Source organism: Mobula hypostoma, chromosome 21 (genome assembly GCF_963921235.1).
Source record: "Mobula hypostoma chromosome 21, sMobHyp1.1, whole genome shotgun sequence".
NCBI lineage: Eukaryota > Metazoa > Chordata > Chondrichthyes > Myliobatiformes > Myliobatidae > Mobula > Mobula hypostoma.
Window position 1 is genome coordinate 10,147,055 of NC_086117.1, and position 21,777 is coordinate 10,168,831.

The following is a 21,777-nucleotide window of genomic DNA, read 5'->3' on the forward strand; positions in this document are numbered from 1 at the left end:
TAGCTTCTATTTACATAATGGTGATATCCATGTCTGTGGGGCAACCACAAAACTTTGATCACCTCAGATCACTTTAATGCTTCCTGGGCAGCCTTCCATTCTTTTTATGTAGTCTTCTTATCCTTTATTATTATTATTCTGATAGTCTGCACTTGGTTCCACTGTTTCTTTATTCCTTCTTTACTTTGCCCTGATGTCAGTAGTACACCGTGTGGTGGCATCAGTTTTGCTCTCCAGAGCGCCAGCTTCCATTCTTTTAAAAGTCTTTCCAAACCCTTTGGTCAACAATGGGTAGTCAAAATTGCCCAATGCATCACCTGCACCAGCCTACCTGCCATCAAGGGCATATATACAGAAAGGTGCCGGCAAAGGGCCAATAACATCATGAAGGATCCCCACTATTTTGCTCATGGAATGTTTGTCTCATACCGATCAGGGAGGAGTTTACGTAATGTCTATGCCACGATCACCAGACTCAAAAACAGTTACTTTTCTCAAGTGGTAAGGCTGATCAGCACCTCCTCCATCCACACCCCCAATAACTGCTTTATCATTCCCTCTCAGAGTCACCTTATGTACAGGTACTCCTCTGCCTGGGGTCACTTTATGGACATACAATAATTCCATGTAAATGAGCTATCTTGCATGTTCATATTTATTGTGTTTTTTTTTATTTCTTTGTGCTATGTCAGATCCAGAGTAATAATTATTTTGTTCTCCTTTCCACTTGTACTGGAAATGACATTACACAGTCTTGAAACTTTCTAACCCAGTTATCCACCTAGATTGAACTAGGTAGGACTTTAGTATTTGGAGTCCTATTACAAGTACTTCTCTATAAAATGCTTGGTGGATGTTGTTAGTAAATAGGCAATATTGTAGATGTGGTTTGGTGGATTCCAATGATAATGAAGGGAATGGGGGCAGCTTTTCTTTTAATCACAGTGTACGTTTTCATGTTCTTTCCTCATTGCAAGATCCAAACCCCGTTGACAGGCTTACTGTTGGACATTTATGACAGAAACCACTTTTTTGTCATTGGTATTGTTTGCAGAAACTTTTATGGAACATCCAATTGATTTCTTGTGGTTTTTTTGTACATAGAGGTTTATTTGCTTTTGTGTCAGAGAAATAATAGAATATCACGACGTAGGCTATCCAGAGTACTGAAACATGAGTGACACCTTTATTTTTTTTCTGTTTCTCTTGTGGCTTTTAAAGAGCCATTTAGGGAATGTGCTAGTGGATATGAAGCTGATCGATTTAAAGGATACTTTACCGGTGGGCTTTATCCCTATTCAGGAAACAGTGGACACACGTAAGTTATAGTTTTGTGTGTTGGAGACATGGTTAAACAGTATTGGATTTCATCAGATAAAGGCATGTAGCTTAAATGTTTTGAATTAAGGAAACTTTATCTCTTATTTCATGGTTGTTAAAGCACAATAGAAGTTGTGAATTTCCTCCTCTCACAACTCCAATGGAGGCAGTTGTCTATTACTCTTTTGTAGTGTGTGGTGCTTGAAGCAGGGTTTAGTGTAAATTGGATCCTAAACAAAAAATGCGCACTATTTATTTATTTATTTGGCAATGCAGCCCTTTGGGCTACTCTGCCCCAGTGGCCCCTGACAAATTAGTCATTATTGCGGCCAATTCAGGAGGCCATTAGTTGCAGGCCACAGCCTCAGCTTTGCGCAGAGATGAGTAAACTTCATGGAGCACCAAGTTTAACCAGCCCATCCCTCGTCTCTGCCTCCGCCACCCTGACCTTTTCAATCTGGCCCAGCGCCCAAATCATCCAAACCTCAGATTGTTTCTCACTCCGGGACCCAGGCCCTGCTGCTTCAATATGCTCTTGAGCTTGGGCCCCACTGCCTTGATTTGGCTTGTAACGAACCTTTCCAATTTGGCCCGGTGCTTAAATTGATCAAACCTTGGGTTTTCCCTTGCTCCCCGGCCCGGGAGCGGTTTAAAGTGACCAGTTAACCTACCTGGTACATTTTTGAACTGTGGGAGGAAATTAGAGGACCCAGAAAAAACCCACGCATTTCATGGGAAGGGCATACAGAGACTCCTTACAGAGGATACCGAAATTGAACTCTCAGCTCTGACACCTCGAGCTGTAATAGCATTGCACTAATCGCTATGCAACCGTGAAGCTAACTCCTTGATTGTAAAAAAGAGAAACCATCCTGCTGATTTATAGCCATGATAGTTTTTCTAAGCAAACCAGGTGGAGGAAGAGGATAGGTACTGGTGCAGTGAATTGCCTTATTTCATAAAGAATAATGCATTTAAAAAAAAAACTTGGATGGTTATTTTTGTGTATTATAAGTGCACAGCTGTGTCCATACATCAGGATAATACAACCATCTTTTCCATTTTCCTCAGCTGTTAAATGAATTGTGTTTACATGAACTTAACAGTGAAATGCATCACTGGCACCAGCCTACCCGCCACCAAAGACATGTGTCGGAAAAAGGCCAGTAATATCATGAAGGATCCCACCCAGTTCATGGATTGTTTGCTCCACTCCTACCAGGGAAGAGGCTATGCAGCATCTACGCCAGGACCAACAGAGTCAAAAGCAGTTACTTCTCCCAAGCAGATCAACACCTCCACCCACTAACTCACACTCCCTACCGACAATACATCCAGATCAGCCACTCCTCTCCACAGCCCCTCAGCACCTTTCACCCCCCATTCACTGCCACTTTACACTTGCACTCCACATCTCACACCTACACTGACACAGTCACAGTCCGACTGTGTTTCCATGTGTCCTGCTGCTACCTGGAACAGTTCCTCTTGCCAAGAGTCACTTTGTCATTTTATCATTTCCTCTCAGTCACCTTATGTTCAGGGACTGCTGCGCCTAGCATCACTTATATACATAGAATCAGTCCATGTATATAAGCAATGTTCCCTCTTTTTTTACAGCTGCGTGGACCAACCGTTGCTGTGAACCGGAAATTTTTTCACGGCCTGAAAAATACCATAAGACCATAGGACGTGGGAGCAGAATCAGGCCATTCAGCCTTTTGAGTCTGCTCCACCATTCCATCATGGCTGATTTTGGATCCCACTCAACCACGTATACCTTCTCACCATATCCTTTGATGCCCTGACCAATCAGGAAACTGTCAACTTCTACTTTAAATACATCTACGGATTTGACCTCCACCGCAGTCTGTGGCAGAGCATTCTGCAGATGCACAGCTCTCTGGCTACAAAAGTTCCTCCTTACCTCTCTTCTAAAGGGTCATCCCTCAATTTTGAGGCTGTTCCCTCTAATTCTGGATACCCCCAACATAGGAAACATCCTCTCCACATCCACCCTATCTAGTCCTTTCAACATTTGGTAGGTTTCAATGAGTTTCCACCCCCCCCCCCCCCCACACTCTTCTAAATTCCAGTGAGTACAAGCCCAAAGCTGTCATATGTTAGCCTCTTCATTCCCGGAATCATCACTGTGAACTTCCTCTGGACTCTCTCCAATGATATCACATCTTTTCTGAGGCATGGGGCCCAAAACTGTTGACAATACTCCAAGTGTGACCTGACTAGTATCTTGTAAAGCCTCAGCTGTATCTCCTTGCTTTTATATTCTATTCCCCTTGAAATAAATGCCAACATTGCATTTGTCTTCTTTATCACAAACTCAACCTGCAATTAACCTTCTGGGAGTCTTGCAGGAGGACCCCTAAGTCCCTCTGCACCTTCAATGTTTGAACCTTCTCCCCATTTAGATAATAGCCCGCATTATGCAGCACTTCAAATGTTTTTTTTGTAATATGCGTACTATGACTATTTAGAATGAAAATTGAAAAAATGCATACTTTTGGTTTTATTTATTAATGGAAGTGTAACAAAATACAGTACAGTAACAAAACATTTTCATATTTTGTAAACTTTTTCTTGTACGTCTTTATTCCAGCTGCGTGACAACATAGGCTATGTGTGCAGAAGTATTTCAGTTACAGCGCGGCCGCACACAAGCTCAGCTTGGAGGGTACAGTGTATATAATAATCTACTATGTATATGCGGCCGCATTCAGCAGTTGCTTCTACATTGTATTATAGGTTTCCAATTATATTTATCATATTTTTTAAAATGCTGTATCGGATCCGGAGTAACAGCCATTTCTTTCTCCTTTACACTTGTGCACTGAAGAATGACAATGAACAATCTTGAATCGTGTGCCATTGAAATTATTTTCTGCAGAAGAGCCAGCTTTCAGGAAGAGAAGGTTGTGCATCAAATTTATTCCTCGTGACTCGACTGAAGCTGCCATTTGTGATGTAAAAATCTTTGGCAAATCCAAGCAGGCCCCCCCACAATATACCTTCATTGGGTAAGTGATCTCATTTTGTGGGTTGAAAAATGCTTGAGTGTAGTCTTAGTAAAATAAAGGAAATTTAATTTGTGGCATTTCAGTGCTGTAGAATTTGGAAGAAGTGGTAGACTGCTTCAAAATATTAAATTCTATTTGGATGCGGTAACTGTTCCTTTTGGCTTCATTGTTCATTACTTTGCAAATTGACTTTTTTTAAAACAAATTCAACTTTTAGCGAATAATTCGTATTCTGTTTCTGACTAATACAAACAGAGGCTCAGGGCTTTGCTTTATTTTTCGTTACTTTTTAGCATTATGGCAGGGGTAGTATTAAATTGCTGTCCAAGAACTTGACAAATGTAATCGTGGAAATGAAAGGGACTGTTTATTACCATACAGTTTAGTATGGTATGGGGATATGGGAAAGGAAACATCCAATCTGCATACTCTCCCAGAGTACAGATAGCAGTGGCTATTGGAGAATGAAAAGGTAACTTTGTTGAGTTGGTTGATGTGGGTGTGGTTCTTACTACATACACTGTGATTGTCTTCACAATGGAGGTGAAGGTTGTCTGTGATACGGACGATATGAGAAAGTGTTTAAATTGGAAAAGCTGTTGCACTGGGGCAGTTTCACTCTCTCAATTTCAGAACTCTGGGTCCAGTGGTAGGAGTAGACATCACATCTGTGATATTCCTTGGTTGCAGTGGATGACCATGATTTGTTTTTTTAAATGCCTTGTCATGCCCTTCGCTCTCACAGACTGTTGCAGAACCGCCCTACTGGCCATTGTAGATCTCATCCACCCATCTACTGGAGCTGACTTTGTATGTTAGGATAGGCATGCCATATCTAGCTACCCTCACCTAGTTTAGCCTGCCTATTAAAGCAGTGTGGCTGCTGTTGTAGTGAAAGTGAGTGGGATATGACGAACTGCTACCCATCCCTGGACACCCCATTCACCCCAGAATGAAGATATTGTGAGTCATATTGTTAAAGATGACGTATGTGCAATAGTGACAAGTTCAGCATAGTGAAAGAAGAAACTTTGGAAGCCTAGTATTATTGGAGGGGTAATGGGAAGGCCACGGTTGGGTTTCAATTCCTGCCGCTGCCTGTAAGAAGTTTATACATTCTCCCTGTGACTGCATGGGTTTCCTTCAGGTGCCTCGGTTTCCTCCCACATTCCAAAGACGCATGGTTAGGGTTAGTGAGTTGTGAGCATGTTATGTTGCTGCCCAGCACAATCCTCGCTGATTTGATTTGACACAAAAGACACATTTCACTTATGTTTTGATATACATGTGACAAATAAAAGTAATCTTCACTCTTTATCCCATGCTGTTAATAAAAGCAATGGAGAGAATGGAACTCCTTTAGCCCATCATTGTCTAATCCTCTGTGACTACAGATTGGCTGCTATAAGCTGACTAATTCAACTTGTTTTTATATATATGAATGAAATGCCATCTTCTCATTGCTACCATTGAGGGGGAAGTACAGGAGCCTGAAGATGCACTTTTAACATTTCAGGAGCGTTCTTCCTCTCTGCTATGGGATTTCTGAATAGACAATGGATCCACGAAGACTACTTCACTGTTTTTCGTCTCGTTTTGCACTACTTATTTAATTTGGGTGACAGGATGGAGATACGTCTCTGCCAAAGGAGGTGTATGGTGCTCGTTCCCTCCACTAGCCCGCAGGTCACCCTTGGGCAAGGTGTGGAACCCGCTTAGCCTTCTTCCCCTGATCAGAGTCATGTAAAGTCATGGGAGCAGGTGGTGGATGGTATGTGCAACTGGTGCATATCACAAGTCCTGGTTATGCGACCACTGATGCCAGGCAGACAATCTCTGAAGAGTATTGATAATGACTGGGGTCACCTGTCTTGTAAAGACATTGTCCAGAAGAAGGCAATGGCAAACCACTTCTGCAGAAAAATTTGCCAAGAACAATCATGGTCATGGAAAGACCATGTTTGCCTACGTCATATGACATGGCACATAACAAACGAACAATATGTTGCAATATTCTGTTGCTGAAAAACAATACATTTCATGACATATGCCAGTGATTTTAAACCTAATTCCGATTCTGATCAATGCACACAAAATGCTGGAGAAACTCAGCATTCTAGGTACCATCTATGGAAAAGAGTAAACAGTCGACGTTTTGGGCCAAGGCCCTTCATCAAGATGGGTTCTTATAATAAAAGTCTAGCCTTTGTTCTCATTGAGATTCTGATTCTTTTGCTATAAGAACCTATCTTAACCTCATCCAGGCATATTACTGGAAAATAAAAGCATCCATCACAATTAATCAGCATTTTGAAAGACATCCACTCATCATAGGTAGTCAACATAGATTTGTAAAACAAATTAAATCTTACAAAATAATTTGAAGTTATTTTTGAGTAGTTAATGAGGGCCAATGAGGAATATATTCCTCATTGGCTGTCATTAACCAAGGAACCAAGAAACTGATTTTTGACTTCAAGAGAGGGAAGCTCGTGGTCCATAAGCCTGTCCCTATGAGAGGATCAGAAGTAGAGAAGGTCAGCAACTTTAATTTCCCAGGTTAAATTCCTAGGTATTACTATTTCAGATGATCTGTCCTGGCCCAGTATGCAAGAGTAATGCCTAAGAAAGCATAGCAGCATCTCTTCTTCCTCAGAAGTTTCAGAGATTCAGCATGACATCTAAGACTTTGACAAACTTCTATAGATGTGTAGTAGAGAGTATATTGACTGACTGCATCAAATGCCTGGGATGGAAACACCAATGACCTTGAACAGAAAATTCTACAAAAAGTAGTGGATTGAGTCCAATCCATCACGGGTAAAGCCCTTCCAACCATTGAGCACGTCTACGTGAAATGCTGTCGTAGGAAAACAGCATCCATCATCAGGGCATCACCACCGTCCAGGTCGCGCTCTTTTCTCACTGCTGCCATCAGGTAGAAGACACAAAAGCCTCAGGACTTGCACCACCAGGTTCAAGAACAGGTATTACCCCTCAGCCATCAGGCTGTTGAATAAAAGGGGATCGCTACACTCGACTTCACTTGCCCCATCATTGAAGTGTTCTCGCAACCAAGGGACTCACTTTCTTCATCTCGTTCTCGTTAATTGTTGCTATTTATTTATATTTGCATTTGCAGTTTGTTGCCTTCTGTACTCTGGTTGATCTTTCAGTGATCCTGTTATAGTTTCTACTCTATAGATTTGATGAGTATGCCCACAGGAAAATGTATCTCAGAGTTGTATATGGTGACATTTTATGTACTTTGATAATAGCATTCACTTAGAACTTTGTAACAAAATGAGAAAATGCTGGTAGTGATCAGTAGGTTAGACAGTATCAGTGGAAAGTAAAACAATTAATGTTTCTGGTTGAACACTCCTTGTTGGAGCTGGGAAAGAGAAAATGCTTTGGAGGGGATGGATTAAAGGTAGATTGGACAAAATGTGCTTGATGCATTTTTTTACTAAAGCTTCTCACAAGGCCACACACAATAGGCTGCTAAATAAAGTGAAAGCCCACGGGATCAAAGAAGGAATGGTATTCTGGGTGATGACAGGTAATGTTTGTACTTTTTGTACGTGGAAACCTGTTGCTGCTATATTTCTGCAGAGCTCACTTGTTTTCTGCAGGTCTGTAGTAATTATTTGGACAACATAAGGGATTAAGCAGTTTGCAGAAAACACCAAATTTAATTGTGGTTGGTGGTAAGGGAAAAACACTGCAGGCTGCTAGGCAAACTTCTATAGATGTATGGTGGATGGTGTTGACTGGCTGCATTACAGCCTGATGTGGGAACAGCAATGCTTTTGAGTGGAAAATCCTACGAAAGATAGTAGATTTGGCCCATTACATCACAGGTAAAAACCCTTCCAACCATTGAGCAATCTCCATGAAACATTGCCGTAGAAAAGCAGCATTTATCATCAAAGATCCTTAGCTCCCAGGCCATGCTCTTTTCTCACGGCTGCTATCAGGTAGAAGGTACAAGAGCCTCAGGATTTGCACCACCAGGTTCAAGAACAGTTACTACCCCTCAACCATCAGGCTCTTGAACAAAAGGGGATGACTACACTCATTTTGTTTCTGGTGCTTCTACAACCAGTGGTCTCACTTTAGGACTCTATATCTTGTTTTCTCGTTATTTCACGCTCTCTTTATTTATTGCTATTTAATTATATTTGCATTTGCACAGTTTGCTATTCATTAATCCTGTTTATAGTTATTGTTCCATAAATTTGCTAAGTATGCCCACAGAAAAAGAATTTCAGGGTTGTATGTGGTGACATGTTTGTACTCTGATAATAAATTTTACTTTGAACTTTAGATATTATCAACTGAATAAAAAGTGCACCAATGGATTTTAATTTGGAGAGTAATAATTAGTTCAAAGGAAATTTATTATCAAAGTACATACATGTCCTCACATTCACCCTGAGATTAATTTTCTTGCGGGCATACTCAAATCCATAATAGAATAATAATCGTAACTGAATCAGTGAAAGACCGCACCAATTTGGGTATTCGTCCGGTGTACAAAAGACGACAAACTGTGCAAAGAGAAAAATAAATAATAATAATAAAAAATAAGCAATAAATATTAAGAACACGGAATGAAGAGTCTTTAAAAATTAGTCTGTGGGTGTGGTGCATTTCAATAATGGGGCAAGTGAAGTTGAGTGAAGTTATTCCCTTTGGTTCAAGAGCCTGATAGTTGAGGGGTAATAATTGTTCCTAAACCTGATGGTGTGAATCCTGAGCTTCCTGTACCCTATTCCTGATGGCAGCAGCGAGAAGAGAGCATGTCTTGGATGGTGAGCAAGCCTGATTATGGATACTGCTTCCTGCGACAACGTTTTGTATAGATGTGCCCAGTGATGGGGAACTGGGCCATATCCACTAATGAGGCGTAGAAATGGCTGGAGACTGAGAAATGTGTAACAACTGAGAAGCCTCCTGCACTCGTGTCTGTAGACCTTGAAGGCAGCAGGGATATTGTTTGTGGATACATTTGAGGTCAGTGGTGTATGTTGTTGCCTGTCCACTAATTCCAGCCTATGCAAACATTATACCTGTAATTATGGGAGTTGACAACCATGTATTGATGTAATTGGATGTACCAGCGAAGTTAACTGCCAAACATGATTGGGCGTGTGGCAAAGACAGCAGGGAATGAAGGAATGGTGAATGTTCTTTTGAGAAAATAGCGAACTACTGGCTTTTTGAATGATCTGACCCATAGGTTTCATTACTTTGAAAAAGAGTAAAATTGTTCTCCTGGGTGTTTAGGCCACCATTTTTCCCTCGCTCTGTAACAAAATTCAATCTACTGGTCTTAGTTTTATGCTTAACTTGGTTGCTGCTTTACTACATTGCAGCATTTATCTCACATAAAAGGTACTTTTGTAGCTTTAAAATACTTTGGAGCAAGTTACTGAAAGTTAATAAATGCAAGTCTTTCTGTTTTCAAGTTTAAAGCTCAGTAAGAAGAATATATAGTAACTAAATCAGTAACTGAGCAGAAAATATTTAGGAGTAACCCTTAAATGGTACTGCATGGCGGTGTTTGTTTAAGAATGTAACAACGTTTGTGTAATTCATGATGGAAGTTTGAGTTTGGCTCATTAATATTGCCTTCTCACAGTTACAAATTGGTCTTTGATATTCACTGGTTGTAGTAACGTTGAATAATTTTAGTCAAGAAATGTATCTTCAATAATATATATCTTGTTTATGGTCTGCTTCCTAGAGAATTGAACAATATGGGAATCTGGTACAGAATGGGAAAAGTTCCAAGGACGCAAGAAATCCTAACCTCAGCCACAGCAGCGACAACGACAGCATCTGTAGCCCTGACGTCATCTTCACCGACACCTGCTCCTAACCTTCCCAGGTACTGTTTTATAAAATTGGTGGGTGACCTTCTCCACGGATTGATCATTTTATTTTGGGAACCATGTCTTGATGCATGTTAATTTAAATTCTTCCATTTTTAAAAAAGAATAGCTGTTTTAGATTGGTTTGCTTTATTTCTAGCAGTAATAGAAATATGGATTGTTTTGTTTTCTCCTCTTTTTAGGGGTCAACTTGTTTCCTCTAACATTCTGTGGATTCTGAGTTAACTAATGAGCCTAATGCATGATCCATACACACTGAAGCAGACAGGACAGGAGGTGCTTGAAGTACCCAGCATGTTGAACTGTTTAGAATCAAAATCAGGATTATTATCACTGGCTTATAAGATATTTGTTGTTTTAGATTGTATATTTAGATGAAGATTTAGAGAGACAACACAGTAACTGGCCCTTCTGGCCCACTGATCCCTGCCTCCCAATTACACCCATGTGACCAATTAACCTGCTAACCCACGTGTCTTTGGAATATGGGAGGAAACCAGAGCACCCGGAGGAAACCCACATGATCACGGGGAGAATGTTCAGACTAGTTACAGAGAGCGGTGGAATTGAACCCGGGTTGCTTGTGCTGTAATTGTGTTACACCAACTGCCACATTACCGTGCAGCAGTAATACTATGTAAAGATATAAAGTTACTGCGGAATTACAAAACAAATGGTCCAAGAAAAAGAATAATGAGGTATTATTATTCATGTTCATGGGCCGTTTGGAAATCTGGTGGCAGAGGGACAGAAGCTGTTTCTGAATTGTTGAGTGTGGATCTTCTGGCCCCTGTATCACCACCCTAATGCAAAGAGGACGTTGTGGATGGTGAGGGTCTATAATGATGGATGCTGACTTGATGCCTCCTTGTGAAGATGTTCCTGATGGTGGGAAGAGTTGAGCTTTTGATGGAACTGGCTGAACCTACAACCATCCGCAGTGTCTTGCGATCCTGTTCATAGCTATCACCAATTAAAGTGTTGAGCATGATTGAAATCAGCGAGGATGAGAACAGAAGGTGAGCGGGTGTTCAGTGCCGTCTGCCTGCGTTTAACTGGTCCACCCTCTCCCTCTCGCTTGCTGCTGCATGAGGAAGGTGCAGGAGTCTTGGGTCTTGAACAAGGTTTGATTGGCGCAGTTTGTGGATTGGACTCCTTTTAAGAGGGCTTTGTAGTTTATGTTATATGTGTTTCTGGCCTCTTGTTACTCCCTTTTCTAAAACTGCTATTTGCGTGATTTTGATTGGAGTGGAGTGGCTCTGCGGCCTGCGGTGAATGAAAGACACGGTGCTGAATTGAACTGAACTAACCTGAACATTCCTACACTGTCTCAAGGACTCTGCAGTTCGATGTTCAGTGTTCTGTGTTATTCGTTCTTTTTTTTGCCATTTGCACGATTTGTTCTTTTTTCTTGCACATTGGCTCTTTGATGTTTTCTTTGAATGTGTTCTATGGTGTTTGTTTCATAGCTGTCCGTGGGAAGAAGAATTTCAGGGTTTTATACTGCATACATACTTTGATCATAAATGTACTTTGGATCTTTGATACAACCATTCAGAATGCTCTCTACTGTACATTAATGGAAATAAACCAGAAGTTTTGGTGGCCTAACAAATCTCCTCAAACTCCTAATGAAGTAGAGCTGCTGCCGTGCCTTCTTCATGATTATATCAATGTGTTGAGCCCAGGTCAGATTCTATGAGGCATTGATTCTCAGGAACTTAAAATGGCTGACCTCTCCTTCCTGAAGTCCACAGTCAATTACTTGGTCTTGCTGACATATGCTCCTTCTGCTGTTCAAGTTAGGCTTCCATGTGCTCCAGTTGGTGAGACTCTGCTCTTAGTGCCTTTCAATCAGTTTGAGTAAACTGGAGGCAGTGTTGCCACAAGCTGGTGACAGTATTACATGTTCTTACAAGGAGGCATTGAGGCCAACCATGAAGTATTTTCCCTGTCATGGAAACTGCTCGTGGTGGTAGAATTTATAGTGTAGTGCTCATTGCTGTGGCAAAGTAACTTGTCATTTTGGAAGGTCCCATTCAACCATTGTTCATTGTGAGCTGGAGGAGTTATGCCTATAATGGGGTTTTTAATCGAGGGAGAAGATTGCTAGTTCTGGAGTATGTGAATTTGCAAGGACATATGTGAACTTCGAGGGACAGATGGAGAAATTTCAGATTCTCTGAGATCAAGAGGAAAAACAGCGTGTGAATCATGTACAGTCCTGTTAATTGGCTCGGGTATCCGTGAAACTTCCATTATCTTTTATTGCTATAGCTGACTTAACCACCTATTGATTTGGTTAGATTTCAAAGTTAATGGATAATGTTTCTCTGTAGAAACTAGACCATAACTTCCCCAAATAATTTCCTTGGCTGATATGTGATTTCGGTTCTTTAGACATAAGACATAGGAGCAGAATTAGGACATTCAGCCCAATGAGTCTGTTCTGCCATTCCATCATGGCTGATTTATTATCCCTCTCAACTCCATTCTCGTGCCTTCTCCCCATAACCTTTGACATCCTTACTAATCAAGGACCTATCAAACTGTGCTTTAAATATACCCAACACACATCAAAGTTGCTGGTGAACGCAGCAGGCCAAGCAGCATCTGTAGGAAGAGGTGCAGTCGACGTTTCAGGCCGAGACCCTTCGCCAGTCCTGACGAAGGGTCTCGGCCTGAAATGTCGACTGCACCTCTTCCTACAGGTGCTGCTTGGCCTGCTGCATTCACCAGCAACTTTGATGTGTGTTGCTTGAATTTCCAGCATCTGCAGAATTCCTGTTGTTTGCCTTTAAATATACCCAATGACTTGGCCTCCCGAGCCGTCTGTGGCAATAAATTCCACGGGTTCACCATTCTCTGGTTAAAGAAAGGGACATCCTTCTATTCTGAGGTCATGTTCCAAGGTTGTCAAGCCGAGGGGTGGTAGTGGGGACAAGCTCTCACTACCTAAAAGTGCTCCTCACGGCATGCGCCTCAAATAGCCTCTGACAACTAAGTCCAACTCCCGGCCTTCTCGTGTGGCTTAGCCTCTAAGCCCGGCGGAACTGTTTCTACTGACAGGAGAAGGGGCGAAGGCGGGTCCTGGCGCCTTAAAACCAGTGCTTCAGGTAGATGGAGCTCATCAGCCTGGGAAGGCAGTCCATCTAAGAGAGGGAAACTCTGATTTCAAACCTCCGCTGCCTTGCGGCCATACCCACTAATGGGAAAAGCTCAGGAGTAACCCTGAGGACAAATTCGGAGCTGGAGTCCCTAAGGCAGTCCGATGTTGTCTTCAACCTCATTCTGGCAACTCCTGCGATGACACTGGTGCCAAGCTGTATCGGCCCTTGCCCTTCCCTTGGACAACATCGGTGTCGTAGAGAGGGGAGACTTGCAGCATGGGCAACTGCCGGTCTTCCATACAACCTTGCCCAGGCCTGGCCTGGTCCTAGGTTCCCCTACTGTAGGAAATATCCTCTCCAGGTCCACTCTATCTAGGCCTTTCAATATTGGATAGGTTTCAATGAGATTTCACTAAACCTCCACCCATTCTTCTAAACTCCAGCAAGTACAGGCCCAGAGCCATCAATCAATCCATATATGTTAACCCTTTCATTCTCAGGATCATTCTTGCGAACCTCCTCTGGACCCTCTCCATTGCCAGCACAACCTTTCTTGGATAATGGGCCCAAACATGCTCACAATACTTCAAGTGCGGTCTAACCATGCCTTATAAAGCCTCAGCAGAGTCAGGGAAAAGGGATAGCTTCGATCTGTGGGACTCTGCCATTTGTGGGAGAGCTCTCTGCAGCACTAATATGCATTCAGGAATCATAAACTAATGATAACTTTATTTATAGAGCACTTTTCATACAAACAGAGTTCAAAGTGCTTTGCAATGGGATAAATGTACAAATAAAATAAAAGACAAAACAATGTTATTTTAAAACAAGTTTAAATAACTGGCTTTGAGTTGGCGTTTAAAAATGTCCACTGAGTTTGCATCCCTTATAGCTTTGGGTATTGAATTCCACATTTGAAATGGTGAAAGAGTGTTTGACCAATGAGGAGAAACTGACATATCAGCAGAGTTAAAACAGACATAAATACCCATTTTAACACTATCCAGTAGTCCCACTCAAGCCCCAGGCAAACAGTATGAAAGGTAGGCTTCTTATGGGATCTGTGTTATTTTTATGACTTTTTTTATTATGCCTCTGAACTGCTTTGGGATGTTTCACTACATTAAGCATGCACTATAATTGCAAGTTGTTTTAAATGTAACCTACGAGGATATGTTTTCATCTGCCTTAGAATCCTTCAAAATGGCAACTCAAAGGAAGCCAACAAATTTATTTGAGTAATTTGAGAGAATTGTTCCTGCCAGTGGTTAGTCTACGGTTGGGAGTTTCAACATGAGGGAGGAATAATTAATTTAGTTTCTCACTTTTACATTGAGCATTGTTTAATTTCCACTACTCCAGATCAAAGATAATCCAGCATCTGCAGAATCTCCTGTGTGACAAAGATAATCCCACTTTTTTTTTCTATGCCCAGAGTCATATTAAATCTTTATTCTGTCTCCTCCTCATATAATGGCCAGAGAGGCCACCGAGTCGATGTTGTAGTGAGATTGAGACCAGATATTCAAGACTGTCTGTGGCAGCCTACCCTACTTTTCACCCATTTTATTTAGAGATACAGGCTCTTCAGGCCCAACAAACCGCACTGCCCAACAACCCACCTATTTAACCCTAGCCTAATCACAAAACCATTTACAATGATCAATTAACCTACTAGCAGGCCTTTGGAATATGGGAGGAAACCAGACCCTCTGGAAGAAACCCAAACACTTACGGGAAGGATGTTCAAACTTTATACAGATGGTCTCGGAATTGCGCTCTGATGCTCCGAGCTGTAATAGTGTTGCGCTAACCACTATGCATTTCCTCATTTCTCTTGAGCCTTTTAACATTGAGTATAGAATATAGAACAGTACAGCACAGGAAATGGCCCTTCAGCGCACACTGTTGTACTGAACCAATTCATTAGTAATCAAGTGGCCACTAAATTAATCTCTTTTGACTAAATAATGTCCATATCCTTCCACTTTCCTCGTATTCATGTGCCTACCTGAACATCTCTTAAAAGTCCCCAATGTATCTGCCTCTACTGCCATCCCAGGCAGCGCATCCAGGCACCCACTTGTTGGTGTGTAATTTGCCCTCTCTCACCTTAAGTGCATGCTCTCTGTTATTAGACATTTTAGCCCTGGGAAAAAGATACTGTCTGTCCACTTTATCTTTGTTGCTCATCTTATAAACCTCTATCAGATCTCCCCTCAGCCTCTGCCGCGCCGGAGGAAACAACCGATGTTTATCCATCCTCTTGTTTTAGCAGATGCCCTCTAATCCAAGCAGCGTCCTGGCAAAAGAATGCTTGTGTGAACTTTTATTAATGAGTTCATTCATGTGATGTGGTTGTCACTGAGAAGGCCAGAATTTATTGTCCATTTCTAATCGCTCCTGAGTGAGGAAGCTTGCAGGGCTATTTCAGGATACATTTAACCATCAAGCAGAATGTTTTGGTTCTGGTGTAACACTAAGGCATAAGTAAGGGCAGATTTCCTTCCCTAACCGGCATCAGTAACCAGTGTAGGATTTAACAGCAATTTAGTGGCTTCACATTCACCATTGCTAGTACTCTTTTTAAATTCCAGTTTTACATAGACCAGTACGGACCCTTTGGCCCACAATGTTGTGCTGACCCTTTAACTAACTCTCTAAGACCAAACTAGCCCAGGGATTCCCAACCTGGGGTCCATTTTATCCTCAGTTAATGGTAGTCCATGGCATTAAAAAAGTTTGGGCCCTCTGAATTCTAGCCCTTTGCTCTTACATAGCCCACCATTTTTTTTTCATCCATGTGCATATGTAAGAGTCTCTTAAATGTCCCTAATATATTTACCTCTACCACCATCTTCGCAGGACATTCCATGCACCTACTGCTCTGTGGTGTAAAAAAAAACCCTCTGACATCCCCCATATGTTCCTTCAACCGTCTTAAATAATTCCCTTTCATATTACCATTTACACCCTATCCATTCTATCTATGTTTCAAAGATTTCAAAGGGTCATTTAATGTCAGAGAAATATATACAATATACATCCTGAAATGCTTTTTCTTCAGAACCATCCAAGAAAAACAGAGGAATGCCCCCAAAGAATGAATGATGGTTAAATGTTAGAATCCCAAAGTCCTCCTAAGCCCCTTCCCTCCCACGGGTAAGCGGCAGCAAGCAATGATCCCCCTCCCCCTCCACTGGCAAAAAAAGCATTGGCACCCACCACCAAGCACTCAAGCATGAGCAAAGCAACAGCAAAGGCACATACTTGCAGTACTCCAAAGATTGCTCGTTCACCCAGTATTCAACATACCACAGGCTCTCTCTCTCTCTCTCTCCCTAATAGGGGAGAAGGAGCTGTCTCCGTTTCACAGCGAGAGGGGAGACATAACAAACAACTCACTGGTTTATGCTGTTAAAAATCCGTTGCATCGCTTTTTCCGAGCTCTGTGCCCAAAGATCTCAGGTCTCTGGGCACACAGCCTTCGATCTTTCATCTCCCATGACACATCAATCTCCTGCCCGGACACAGACCTTCGATCCGCCTGTCTCCAAAGCCACGAGATCTCGGCCCTCCATCAGTGAGCTGAGCTCTTAGGCTATGCTCTTGGCGTGCCAAATAACGGCCAGTTGTGAAACCCCGAGAGTGGGTCCCATTCCCGCAAAGAAGCGTAGTCAGCGTGTAACTCCACGTCAGGGTCTTCAAAAGAACCCTGTCTCTTCTCTTGTACAACTTTATCAAGTCATCTCTCATCCTCCTCTCCAAAGAGAAAAGCCCTGGCTCGCTCAACCTGTCCTGTTAAAGACATGCCATCTAATCCAGGCAAAATGCTAGTAAATCTTCTCTGCACCTTCTCTAAAGCCTCCATATCATTCCTATAATGAAGTGACCAGAACTAAACACAATATTTCAAGTCTGGTCTAAACAGAATTTTATAGAGCTTCAACATTACCCCGCAGCTCTTGAACTGAATTCCCCTGAGTGAGTTATTTAATAAGTAAACTGATTTTAAATTTGCTAACTGGTGAGGGAGAATTAATTTCCTGACTCTGCATCATTAGTTCAAACCTCTTGTTTACCTCTTAAGTAAAATGATTAGTATGCTACTACATCCACCATTTCAAGATCAACATATGTTCCTTTGATACAGTTTCCACAAAACCATTAACCAGACATAACCCTTTCCACCCCACAAGCTCAAGTCCACATACAAGCTGAAGAAGATTTTCCTCACTTTCAGATGTAGTTTGCCGCCTTTTTCAATACTGCTGTCCCACCAGCCACTCCTCAACAAGTTCATACTTTGTCTTTGCAACCTCCATTTTCAACTGCCGTCTAGTTTCTAGAGCGAGGGTTGTTGGTTCTCAAATCTGCAGTTCCATTTTGATATTTCCAAATCCTGTCTCTATTGCCACAATCCTGAGATGGACCTAATAAAATTTTGGGATATGACTTTCGGTAACTGGCATCATGCTTTTGATTTTTCTGCTGTGCACAGCATGGTTGATCACACCCTCCAGTGTAGGTCCAGTCTGCTGCCTCACTTGGTTGGATCAGTCTTATCTTGACTCTGCTTGTCAAATTAGATCCAGAACACTTACAACCATTGAATGCTCAACCTTTGATGTTATTCTTGTCTTTGTTCATGCGCTGCTCCTTGAGTACTATTATTTTAGGATGCTGCGTTAGCATTTTCCATTTGTCTTGACCTCTCCACTGTTAACTGTATTGTGAGACTTTTATATAATGTCTGGTCATACGTGTTCTCTAATTTCTTCCAACTGAATATTGGGAGGAAGAGAGTTGTCTTCAATTGAAGTAGTCTTCAGCCGCTACAGTTTTTGTAAACGGTTTCTACAGATGCCCAGTGGAGAACATTCTGGTCGCATCAGCTGGTTTAGGAACAATTATTACCCTTCAACCTTCAGGCTCTTGAACCAGAGGGGATAATTGCTCTCAGCTTCACTTGCCTTAACATTGAAATGTTCCCACAATCCATGGACTCGCTTTCAAGGATTCTTCATCTCATGTTGTTGATATTTATTGCTTATTTTATTTATTTTTTTTTAATTTGCAGCTTGTTGTCTTTTGCGCACTGGTTGAACGCCCAAGTCAGCGCGGTCTTTCATTGATTCTGTTATGCTTATTATTCTATAGATTTATTATGTCCGCAAGACTATGAATCTCGGGGTCGTAAATGGTGACACATATGTACTTTGCTAATACATTTACTTTGAACTGTCTGGTATGGAGGAGCCGATGCACAAGATTGGGAAAAGCTGTAGAGGTTTATAAACTAAGCCAGTTCTATTGTGGACATTAGCCTCCTCACCATTGAGGATACCTTCAAAAAGCAATGTTCTAAGAAGGTGGCATGCATCACGAAGGACCCTTGCATCCAGAACATGCCCTCTTCTCATTGCTACCATCAGGAAGGAGGTATAGGAGATCAAAACTCATGTTTTAGGATTGCCTCTTGCCCTCTGTCATCAGATTTCTGAGCGGTCCATAAACATTACCTCACTATTTTGCTGTCTTTCTGCACTATTTATTTATTATGAATATTCGTATTGTAACTTGTAGTAACTTTTATGTATTGCAGTGTACTTCTGCTGCTAAACAACAAATTTCCCAGTATATGTCAGTGATAATAAACTTGATTCTGGTGGTCTTGACATTATAATCAATCCTTGAGTTGAGCATGCAGTTCCATATTCTCTGTAGCCTTTACCATTCCTCATTCATCCCTTACCCTGTCTGCTGGTGAAGCTGTCAGCATGAGTTTACTAGTCATAGACTCAATAGTTCCTATCCAGTCACCCTCTAAATTTCAGCTTTGTCCTTTCTGAATGACAGTGGATTGCAGTATCCAATAGACTTTAATTTAAAATTCTCATAATTTGTCATGACTAAAAAATTCCCTTTAAAGTGTAGATCTAAGAAAATGACCACCTTGAGGAGAATGTGCTCACAATCTATGTTAGATTTTCTGCAAATTGCAAATTTGCAAATAGTGAAAATCTCCATTAAAATTTATTAATTTACATACTTTTGGTGTTCTGCCCCATCTAGCACCTTAGTTGTTGAGGGATAAGATGTTTTATCAGATTTATCTGGAGATGAAGTGCGTAAAGTCTTGGTGAAATCATATATGTTTACTGAATTCCAGCTTCTTCCATCATTAAATTGTGAGCTGCAACTATAACCTCTTGAAAACAGCCTGGTAAATAGATATAACTTTGATATGCATGCTTTACTTGGTACTTCCATGAATGACCTTGCTTGTAGGCACATTTAGAACCGTTTGTGATCATATTTAGAAAAGCAGGGAAAAAAATCAAATTTTAAATTACAGGCATTCTCCTTTTTAAGTTCATATTGGTTTCTTTTATTTTTCCACTTCAGTATCGTTATAAACAGATGTGAGGCATTGCCTTCAGAAAGATGTAATTATTTCCAATCTTGGATTTTATTTGCAATTTTACATTATTAGTTTGAGTATTGACAATAGTGTATGTTTTTGGCAATCTCATTTTAAATTTCAATCTTCGTGTTATTTTAAGTTGAGATATTTTGATAAACAGTTTAGAACTGAAATTAATAAATCTGTAGGCTGTGAAAATATGATCTGGATTAGATTGATGCTTTGTTCTTCAGCCTACTGTCTTTCTTCATGAACTAGTTTGCAAAACCATATAATTAAATGTTTCAAAGCGATAATGTAATGCACATCGAATTAAAAATACAATGAAAATGCTTGATTTTTAGCGGTAAATTAGACTTTCAGATTTTGATATGGAACTAAAAGAAATTAAAGTCAGCGTTTGTTCCCAAGTAGGGTCACAGTAAAGATTTAATTAGATACAAATCAGTTTTTGCTGTTTTTAACAAAAATCATGTTGTACCCGAAGGATTTCACAAAATGCTGATAATTTTTAGCTTATGAAATTCTACTTAGCTTTCGGTCTTGTGAAAAACCTGTCATTGACTACAGCAGAAATGTCTGTAAGTGTCCTACAGGGACTAGAGGTTTGTGGTCTGTCTACTAAATGAAAAAAGGAATTAGTGAATGATTTTTTGCTGTGTGTGTAGTCACCTGGGATTGACATTGTAAACTGGGTTATTAAACTGAAGGTGATAAAGGAGAAAATATTGATCCTTTCCCTTTGAAAGTATGCAAGGCTCTTTTGTTTGTCTGCAGAGGCTGTATTTCACTGAAAAGCGCGCAACCTAGTTTTCCAAATTTCCTTCTTCAGGTTGTTTATTTCCTAAAGCATTAACAGCATTTCAATGCTGGAATATTTTGTTGGCATTTCCTCCCAGTTTGTATCCAGCAGTTTAGAGGTCAATTAAATCTGATGCTGTTACCAGATCAACACTGTTTAATTGTAGGAATTTTGGTTTTCATTTAAGAAAGTAAATTACGGCCATGCAGTTTATGATGTTGTAAAATGGTTGGTGCCAAGTTATAATTTGCTTGTTCATGGGATTGTTGGTTCACGCCAGCAATTATAGTTCATTCCTAGTTAGAACATTGAACATTATGGCGCAGTACAGGTTCTTCAGCGCACAATATTGTGCCGATCTTTTAACTTACTCTTGAGATCAATTTAACCCTTCCCTTCTGCGTAGCCCTCTATTTTTCTATCATCCATGTGTCTATCTAAGAGTTTCTTAAATGCCTCTGATGGATCTGCTTCTACCACCACCTCTGGCAGGGCGTTCCACACATCCACTATGCTCTAATACAAAAAAAATCATGCGCCTGACATCCCCTCTATACTCTCCTCCAATCACCTTAAAATTATAACCCCTCATTTTCCCATTTCAGCCCTGGGGGGGGGGGGGGGGACGGTCTCTGGCTGTCCAATTGATCTGTGCCTCTTACCATCTTGTACTCTCTATCAAGTCACCTCATCCTTCTTCACTCCAAAGAGAAAAGCCCTATCTCGTTTAACCTTTCCTCACTTGTGGCCTGTATATTAGCCTCTTTCAGAAGCAAATGGGAATTAAGTGTTGTTGGGCTTGGAGTTGAATATTGATCAGATTATGTAATGATATCAGGTCCACCTTAATAAATCCGATACTGTCTATGTGGAAAAAAATTGGAGTTTCATTGAAACAGTTATTGATTCTGGCTTGATATTCCAGATTTTCATAATTATTTGAACACAAGTTTTCTCAGTTTCCTGGGAGGGATTTGAACTTGTGGATAAACCGTAAGATAGGAGCAGGATTAGGCCTTTCGGCGCACCTTTAGCAACTTTATCGTAGCTGATTTATTATCCCTCTCAACTCCATTCTCCTGCCTTCACCCCGTAACCTTTGACACTTACTGATCAAGAACCTGTCAACATCTGCTTTAAATATACACAATGACTTGGCCTCCACAGCTGTCTGACAGTGAAT

The 21,777-nt window shown here is 41.0% G+C and overlaps 1 protein-coding gene across 4 annotated transcripts in view; it reads left to right on the forward strand.

The window, feature by feature from the left end:
- The window catches only part of mvb12ba (multivesicular body subunit 12Ba), a 302,283-nt gene that overhangs the window by 98,981 nt on the left and 181,525 nt on the right, over window positions 1-21,777 (forward strand). For all 4 annotated transcript variants that reach the window (XM_063073420.1, XM_063073422.1, XM_063073421.1 and 1 more), the window contains exons 4-6: window positions 1,222-1,318; window positions 4,226-4,355; window positions 10,108-10,251. In XM_063073420.1, coding sequence (XP_062929490.1) covers window positions 1,222-1,318; window positions 4,226-4,355; window positions 10,108-10,251 — 371 coding nt within the window. The remainder of the gene's footprint in view (window positions 1-1,221; window positions 1,319-4,225; window positions 4,356-10,107; window positions 10,252-21,777) is intronic.